The 7766-nt window shown below is 45.5% G+C and overlaps 4 protein-coding genes across 4 annotated transcripts; 2 read left to right on the forward strand and 2 right to left on the reverse strand.

Annotated features, from left to right (window-relative positions):
* The first annotated feature begins 366 nt into the window (after positions 1-366).
* On the forward strand, positions 367-1984 carry Jhbp4 (Juvenile hormone binding protein 4). The gene is made up of 3 exons (XM_036817447.3): positions 367-770; positions 1090-1330; positions 1423-1984. Exons 1-3 carry the CDS (start codon positions 644-646, stop codon positions 1859-1861), a joined length of 807 nt encoding a protein of 268 aa, XP_036673342.2. The 5' UTR covers positions 367-643; the 3' UTR covers positions 1862-1984.
* Jhbp5 (Juvenile hormone binding protein 5) lies at positions 1886-3038 on the reverse strand. The gene is made up of 4 exons (XM_017080699.4): positions 2874-3038; positions 2493-2812; positions 2363-2417; positions 1886-2303 (listed from the first exon to the last, which is right to left on the reverse strand). Exons 1-4 carry the CDS (start codon positions 2965-2967, stop codon positions 1993-1995), a joined length of 780 nt encoding a protein of 259 aa, XP_016936188.2. The 5' UTR covers positions 2968-3038; the 3' UTR covers positions 1886-1992.
* A 435-nt stretch (positions 3039-3473) lies between these two features.
* Positions 3474-6404, reverse strand: IKKbeta (I-kappaB kinase beta). Its single transcript, XM_036817442.3, has 5 exons — positions 6203-6404; positions 4479-5920; positions 4257-4426; positions 3808-4197; positions 3474-3745 (listed from the first exon to the last, which is right to left on the reverse strand). Exons 1-5 carry the CDS (start codon positions 6300-6302, stop codon positions 3712-3714), a joined length of 2136 nt encoding a protein of 711 aa, XP_036673337.2. The 5' UTR covers positions 6303-6404; the 3' UTR covers positions 3474-3711.
* A 428-nt stretch (positions 6405-6832) lies between these two features.
* Positions 6833-7750, forward strand: LOC108014542 (histone-arginine methyltransferase METTL23). The gene is made up of 2 exons (XM_036817443.3): positions 6833-7068; positions 7129-7750. The coding sequence occupies exons 1-2, from the start codon at positions 6940-6942 to the stop codon at positions 7741-7743; spliced, it is 744 nt and encodes a 247-aa protein (XP_036673338.1). The 5' UTR covers positions 6833-6939; the 3' UTR covers positions 7744-7750.
* The last annotated feature ends 16 nt before the right edge of the window (positions 7751-7766 follow it).

The raw sequence follows: 7766 nt of genomic DNA on the forward strand, positions 1-7766 counted from the left end.
CATGCACTACTGTTGGGAAAGTTGGTATAGTACCAGTAGTAATTAAAAACGGTAACGACGAGGCTAAACGAGTTGAAAAGCTTATATAAATGAGATTGTTCACATACTAATCATTATAAACTATTATAAAGTACCTTTCTATTCAAGACGATTTTCTCTTAATCTTCTGGTCTTTATAATTACTTTGATAATTTAGTTTTATTACTTGCCAGCTTATCTAATACCAACATATATTATTTTAAATATATAAAATGCATTTATTTCTTAAATAATTAAAAAAATTTTGATGAAATCTTTCTTTGAATAAACTTCTTAATTAGGGTTTTATATTTCAAACTCATTTCCTCAATATTTTTTCAGTGGTTGATTGTAAACGGGTATACGACTAAGCGCCGCAAGTTCCAAAATTGCGGAATTCGTAACGTCAGTGCGGGCAAAAAGAGTATGTAAAACTGGCAGCAAAAAAGACTTTGTTGTCTTGGCCTTCGATGGTTTCGTCCGACTTTTCTCTTGGCTATCCCGGCACTTGGTACCGAGCCATCGTCGCTAACGGTCGCGTATAACGGATAAAATATCAAAAGCCCCGAATTTCGGTGTTGACCAAAGGATATACCTGTCGCTTTGATTTCGATTTCCTGCAAACATGTTTTACACAACATGCTGGAAGTTGGCTATTAGTTTGGGCGTTATCTTTTCGGCCTGCCTGACACAAGTCCACGGGGCGTATACTCGCGAAATTGTGAACGACAAGCTGCCGTTGGAGGAGAGGCGTAAGTAAAGTTTAGTGTTTGTGTTTATAAGGATTTAAAGGTCCTTAGAAATGTGTTGTGTACTTTAATCATAATCCAATTTAATTTTTAAAGAACGGCTTAAGTTTTTCTTTAGGAATTGTTTTTAAAAAATTGTATAGTGAAGGAAAATTTATAAATATAATTGTATAACTCATACATGTCCCATCCCCATTTGAGAAATTCACTCTGTCATTATAAATCTCTTGGATCGGAAAGACCGCCGACATGAATGTGGCTGACTTTGAATACATTTTTTAGTAAGAGTAATAACTTTTTAAGTAAATAATGTATCTCCCAGCTTCATGGCTACAAACGTGCCCTCGTTCCAATCCAAATGAGGACAATTGCTTTCGACAGCTTTTCGAGGGATGCTTTCCGGCTCTGGCTGCTGGAATCCCAGAGATCGGTGTGAAGAGTTTCGAACCATTAAATATTGACCAGGTTTCGGTTTCGAAGGGGAGTGGCAACCTAGTGCTATCCGGAGGATTTCAAGACCTGGTCATTCGTGGACCATCAAATGCGACTGTTCGACGAGCAAGGTAAAGAAAATAAAATACAATATATATTGTTGTTTTGCTAAAGATATGATTGATTTACAAAAAAAACCATACTTTTTGTTGCGTTTATTCAGCTTGGATCTGAAGCGCCGTCTGCTGAACTTCGAACTGGAGCTCCCAAGGCTAAGAATTCGGGCCAAGTACAACCTGAAGGGAAATATCCTGTTGCTGCCACTCATCGGCAGTGGCGATGTGGCCATGGCACTGAAGAACGTACACACCACGGTGTACACAAGGATGTCCCTTAGGAATGAAACCCGCACCGGGGACGAGATCATCCACATCGATGAAATGAAGGTGGGCTTCGACGTTGGCGCCATGCGAATCCACCTTAAGAATCTCTTCAACGGGAACGACATCCTGGCGGCCTCAATCAACTCGTTCCTTAATCAGAACGGCAAAGAGGTTATAGCAGAACTGCGTCCAGACTTGGAACTGGGATTGGCCGATATCTTCCATGGCCTGTGGAACAACGTTTTCTCCAAGATGCCCACCAAACTTTGGCTAGTTTAGTGGTCGCCAGGACCTCGTCCTCCGTTTTTGTATTATATTCATAATTTATTTCACTTTTAATTGTGTGCTTATTTATAGGCTAATATTTTGTACTACGATTAAATAATTAAGTTTTTAAAAATGCTGTGCACTTAGTTCTTGCCCTTGGGCAGCAGATCATCGTAGCTGAATGAGGAAAACAGTTTGTCCACGGAGGCCCTCAGAATATCCACAAGAGCCTTGGTCATCAGCGGACGCACTTCCTCGGCCAGAGCCTTCCAGTTCTCGTTGAGGAACTCGTTCATCCGATCGCCCAAGGCCTTGTCCCCATTGAAGAGGTTGTCCAGATGGATGTGCACATCGGATAGCTCGTACTTGACCTTTACGTTGTTGATCTTCAAATAGTTGGCCCCATTCTTCTTGTACTCCTGACCAATCAGCTCCGTGCGCATGGTGATGTTTACTGTAGGATGATGAGATTATCACAAATCGGAACTGGTCGTAGGTAGGCATCTAACTTACCCAGATCCACCTTGCAGTGGCCATCGCCTAGCAGCGGCATCATCATGATTTTCCCCTGAAATAGCAGAACAATTGTAGTTAAGTTATTTGGGATTATGCCTTCGAAACGACTTCATACGTCTCTACTGACCTTAATGCTGTAGTCCGATTCCATGTGCAGCTTGGGGAAGGTCAGCGACACAATGAACTTCAGCTTTGAGGGCTCCAAGCGCAGCTCGTTCACCGTGTGCTTCGAGATCCCAGTGACCTTGACGTTACGGTACACGGAGTGCAGATAGATGGCGCCGGAATCCTGATCCATCTTCACTTGTGGAACGATCAGTGGCTCCATGGACGGTATGTACAGCTCGGGAATGCCGTCCATCAGCCGCGGTCGCAGTGCCTCATAGGATTCCCGAGCGCATGTGTTCAGGTCCGGTGAATCGCGATAGCACACCTTGAGGAAAGATGCTGAAAAGAAACCATTAAATTATTCTTTCAAAGTTTAGGACTCCAGATCACAATTACTCACGCAGTTCAGCCGGCTTCTTGGCCGGAGGTTTGGCCTCCATCTGCATCACTACTCCGAGGAGCACTACCAATCCCGTCAACCAGTTGCGATTCATTCCGTGTTTCTCTGCGATCTCCTGAAGCTTCGATACCGGTCACCCGTTTGTGGCTTGTGGTGGCTGCCAAGCTGCTCGAATCGCTTTTATAGCCACGTCTGGCATGGCCAGAAGTCGACTAATTCTCTGTTCTGCCGCATGTGCAATTTTCCGTGACATTGCAATCCTCAGCAAGTTTCATTTCAATTGACCAAGCCAAGCTATATACAGCTGTTTATTCGTAAATCAAGCCGGCTGTTATATACAAGACCATACCTTGAAGTTTTTGTTTTGTCTGACTGAAGTTCTTAACCAATAGAAACCGATCCACAAAACTCAACCTCAAAGAAAAGTATATATTGGCTTATAAACATAACAAACTTCCATAAAAAAATATTTATAAAGGTATATACAACCCATGTAAAAATGCACTTATAGGGCCATCTGGAAAGAAGGCACTATATCAGCCAAAAAAAGTTTACCATTTTACCCCAGTTTGAAATTTAATCAGTCGAAACAGAACTCCCTTTTTAAACATGAATTTTTGTTTAATATGGTTGCGAATGATTACGCAGATAACAAAAGAATTATTACAGAACAAAATACAAAGTGGTCTGAGATGAAAAACATGCATTACAGTTTCTGTGAAACCTTTAAAGCCATAAAAATATCCAATTGCGTATGCGATAACAAAATAAAATCAAAAATTTCGTAAGGTCACCAAGTGATGCCGGTTTGATTAAATTGCGGGATAAACAGGAAGGATTAGCAGTGGTCGACTTCCATTTCTCGAACAAGCCTAACAAAAAAAACAGACATGTGATTAGTAAAGTGTATTACATTGCTTAAATATGTACTAACAAGCTGTTAATCCTTTCAGCCTCGTCGATAACACTGATCGTGCCTAGAGAGTCAAAGGGATCCGAGCTGGGTAAACCAGAGCTCATGGTCATACGGTCCATTGCTGCGCTCAGCTGGAGCATCGGAGGTGGAGCGACTGAAACTGGCGACAGCATCTTCAAATGCAGCGCAAATATATCGCTCTTGATTTCCTGAAATGATTTGAAAAGGACCGGGACGAACTCCTTGCTCTTTAAAAAATAAAAGTGCAGCGGATCGATAGCCTTGGACAGCGCTGTGACCTTATTTTGTAACAGGGTACGAGTTTTGGCGAACTCAAAGGAAGCTTTCATCAATTCATCCGGCGAAATGACTCCTCCATTGCAAAGATGTTTCTTGTAAAATCGATTGCTAAAAATAACAAGAAAGCTGCATCATATTCGGCTTAGCTGCTGTCATAATGTCCTTACGCATCGAAAATATCTTTGCCGACGAGATCTTTTAAGAGTTGATTGGCGCTTTTCACCATGCCCTGGGCTCCGCGCAAGTTGGATTCGAAGTGAGACTTAATCTCTTTGGTCTTTATTATTATGTCGTCATGTTTGTGCGTTAGCTTCTGCCACTCTGGACAATCGTTAATCTAAAAGGAAACCGGATTAGTAGAGAACAACTAAAAAAGGAGGCATATCTACCACATGTGCTGCCGATCGCAACTTCTTCAACTGTTCGTAGGCGTAAGAGGTTGTGAGGAGCTCCGCATTTAAAGTGTCTATATACGTATTGGCGACTATTTCATCCTCCAACGACAACGCATGCTCGTTAACGCCGGACAGAAACATTTCACAGATCGCCTGCTCCTTGGTTAGCACAAAGAGCATGTCCATAGACACACGTTTGAGGAGCCATCTTTCCTCCGCCACAATCTTCTTAGACATAAACTTTCGAGCCAATACCGACAGACTGGGCTCGGGTACCCTGTAGTCACAATCTTTTTTTCCCTGAAAGACGTACAACATCACAGGCGGAATATTGCGCTTGGCCCACTTGCGCGAGTCCTTACTGGTGTCACTCCACTCCTCTACATACAGATCCCAAGGCCTCGTGTTAGGCCTCATCATCTTGTGCGGATGGAAAGTGGGCAGCACGCAATACAATTCATTTCCGTTCATTCCGGTGTCCCGAACCATCAAGCCAATTAGATCGGTCATGGTCATCTCAGGTGTAACCACATACCCAAGTTGCTTGCAACAGTTGACGGCAAAAATTGTAAGCACCTTCGTGCTGAGCAGCTCGTCTAGCTCAGTGAAGACGACTGGAACTGATTGTACTTCATCAGTTGCTAATTGGCCTCGTTGCTTATAGTTAGTGTTCAACGGAAGGCGCAGCCATTTGGTGAACTTCTCGGCCCAAGGCCGCGACAGATGGTGCTCTTGGGGCAGTTGGAATTGATTCACAAAACGACCCTTACTGTCTGGATCCTCAGTTATGGCAATACATTCGAAGGGCTTTCCAAGCAGGCTCACTAAAATGTTTTTGGGCGTTTGATGGGGGATGAATGGGAGCTCGCCAGTGGCTAGCTCGTAGGCAATAATCCCCAGTGACCAGTAGTCCACGGCCGAGTTGTAAAAGCCCGACTCCACCACCTCGGGGGCGAAGTAGTGCCGTGTGCCCACAACACTCTGAAGCATTGTCTTATCCGGAGCTCCACGCGCTAACCCAAAATCGGTAAGCTTATAGACCTTTGTGCCATCTTCTCCGCGTTGAATAACGATATTATCTGGCTTTAAGTCGCGATGGCATATCCCGCACTCGGAGTGCAGGAAGTGCAGGGCCTTGCGCAGAGCTCCTAGGATCTGGCGCACCTCGAACTCCACCAGTCCATTGACGTTCTCCGGACTCTGCAATCGCTTCCTCACATCGCCACCGTTGCAGTACTCAAGCACGATCACAGGCAGCTTTGCAATGTGCCTGTCATTGAGGTAGGCCGCATCCTCCTCGTCCAGGATCACCCCGGCCACAATGTGGGGGAAATGCTGAAACTGGCGAGCCCAGTTGAACTCCTTGTTCCAGCGCTCGCTGAGTTTGACCTGCTGATCGGCCGTTAGGGATTCCAAGTCCAAGATGTGCTTGGTGGCTAAAAATGGAAGATAAGCAAACTATTAAATGTGTTTATATACATATGCGACGCAGAGAACGGCTTTCGGCTGACTCAGCCCAAGGGCTATAAGCTATCGCATCCGGGGACCACACACGCATAGGAATACGCGCGGGTGGCCCTTCTTTATCAGTGCAGCACCGGGAGACGCTTGCATCAGCCCGATTTCCGGGAATCGCACACGAACACCCAAACACGGGGAAAAGTATTCCCATATATGTAAGTGCGCTAGTGGGGGCCCAAAAGTTGTTTATAGCTCACCGATTTCGCGGCCCGTAGTCTTATGCCGCCAGTGGTTCACCTCGCCGAATCCGCCCTGGCCCAGTTTTCCGCACCACTCCCAGTTCCCCCAGGAGCGCATCTTTTCGGTTTCGCTTCGGTCTCTTCAATTTACGCAGCACTTTCCTCCGAGAACCAGAATCCCTCCATGGCACAGGGAAAATCAAACCTTTACAATGATCGCTTGGGATGGGCGATAGTTTGCATGCACTTGACCCAGCGTTCACCAGCACCTGCGGAAATTTAATAAAATTCCTTGATGTTTTACATTTTAAAACATTTTAAGATAATTCGTTGTTAAGTCTGCAAAGTAATATTTGAGCACCCCATAAACAACTATTTTAAAGAACATATTTAAGTGACGACCAGGTATTTGGTCTAATTTTTCGAAATCAGGACCCCAAATTACATGGATCCTAAAAAAAATGTTCGCGAGCGGAGGTCGGGGCTTTTGGGAAGTACAGCTAAACATAATTGTTCGAACAAGCTTTTCAAAACAATTTTTTTTTAAGTTTCAGTAATTGAGTTCACTTTCAATGAGCTGCCATTGCAGTTACACTGGCGATACCCAGTCACAGTTTGTCTCGCTCACCTCTAGTGCTATCGATACTTCTATCGCTTTGGAGTTGGCATCGCTAATCAAACAGGTTGTAAACAAAACTCTGAAAAACAGCAACAGTTTAGTGAAAAAAGAACCATTCCCGCATGCCCGAGCTAAAATGCGTTTCCACATGAAGAGCGGCAGCGAGGACAACGACATTGTGGCAGCCACAGCCACCGCCGAGCACATCCGTAAGTTCGTCTTTAGCGGATCACCCGCCGAGCGATTGGAGATCAAGATTCCAGAGGTGAGCTTCAGAAAATAAGGTGTTTCTGCAGAAGCTAATCCTTGATTAATACCCCAATAGCTACTCCAGGGAGCGTACTCCTTTTACACGTGGCCTTGTGCCCCAGTACTGGCCCACTTCCTGTGGGAGCGTCGACAAACGCTTGCGGGGAAGCGCATCTTGGAGCTAGGCAGTGGGACCGCTCTGCCCGGTATTCTTGCCGCCAAGTGTCGCGCCCAGGTAGTCCTAACCGACAACTGCATCCTGCCCAAGTCTCTGGCCCACATTCGAAAGTCCTGTCTGGCCAATCAACTGCAGCCGGGAGTGGACATCGATGTGGTGGGTCTCAGTTGGGGTCTGTTGCTAAACAGCGTGTTCCGGCTTCCTCCGCTGGACCTCATCATTGCCGCCGATTGCTTCTACGATCCCAGCGTGTTCGAGGACATCGTGGTCACGGTGGCCTTTCTGCTGGAGCGAAATGCCGGGGCCAAGTTCATATTCACATACCAGGAGAGGAGCGCCGACTGGTCCATCGAGGCGCTGCTCAAGAAGTGGAAGCTGCAGGCACTGCCCATCAGCATGGACGACATTGGCAAGGAATCGGGCGTGGATCTGCTAGAGTTCATGGGCGGACACACCATTCATCTGCTGGAGATCACGCGCGTCGAGAGCGGCGGTACAATAAATGCTATATAACAATTATGCATATCATGACTTTG

This window comes from Drosophila suzukii, chromosome 3, assembly GCF_043229965.1.
Source record: "Drosophila suzukii chromosome 3, CBGP_Dsuzu_IsoJpt1.0, whole genome shotgun sequence".
Lineage (NCBI taxonomy): Eukaryota > Metazoa > Arthropoda > Insecta > Diptera > Drosophilidae > Drosophila > Drosophila suzukii.

What these genes read in the sequence shown, in the direction of transcription:
- Jhbp5 (XM_017080699.4), bottom strand. Translation starts at nt 2,967, where the DNA reads ATGAATCGCAACTGGTTGACGGGATTGGTAGTGCTCCTCGGAGTAGTG. An exon ending in AATCGGACTACAGCATTAAG is followed by an intron (nt 2,418 to 2,492) that starts GTCAGTAGAGAC and finishes CTGCTATTTCAG; the next exon opens with GGGAAAATCATGATGATGCC. An exon ending in CCACTGCAAGGTGGATCTGG is followed by an intron (nt 2,304 to 2,362) that starts GTAAGTTAGATG and finishes ATCATCCTACAG; the next exon opens with TAAACATCACCATGCGCACG.
- LOC108014542 (XM_036817443.3), top strand. Translation starts at nt 6,940, where the DNA reads ATGCGTTTCCACATGAAGAGCGGCAGCGAGGACAACGACATTGTGGCA. An exon ending in TGGAGATCAAGATTCCAGAG is followed by an intron (nt 7,069 to 7,128) that starts GTGAGCTTCAGA and finishes ATACCCCAATAG; the next exon opens with CTACTCCAGGGAGCGTACTC.
- Jhbp4 (XM_036817447.3), top strand. Translation starts at nt 644, where the DNA reads ATGTTTTACACAACATGCTGGAAGTTGGCTATTAGTTTGGGCGTTATC. An exon ending in GCTGCCGTTGGAGGAGAGGC is followed by an intron (nt 771 to 1,089) that starts GTAAGTAAAGTT and finishes TGTATCTCCCAG; the next exon opens with CTTCATGGCTACAAACGTGC. An exon ending in GCGACTGTTCGACGAGCAAG is followed by an intron (nt 1,331 to 1,422) that starts GTAAAGAAAATA and finishes GCGTTTATTCAG; the next exon opens with CTTGGATCTGAAGCGCCGTC.
- IKKbeta (XM_036817442.3), bottom strand. Translation starts at nt 6,302, where the DNA reads ATGCGCTCCTGGGGGAACTGGGAGTGGTGCGGAAAACTGGGCCAGGGC. An exon ending in GACTACGGGCCGCGAAATCG is followed by an intron (nt 5,921 to 6,202) that starts GTGAGCTATAAA and finishes TTCCATTTTTAG; the next exon opens with CCACCAAGCACATCTTGGAC. An exon ending in GGCAAAGATATTTTCGATGC is followed by an intron (nt 4,198 to 4,256) that starts GTAAGGACATTA and finishes TGTTATTTTTAG; the next exon opens with CAATCGATTTTACAAGAAAC.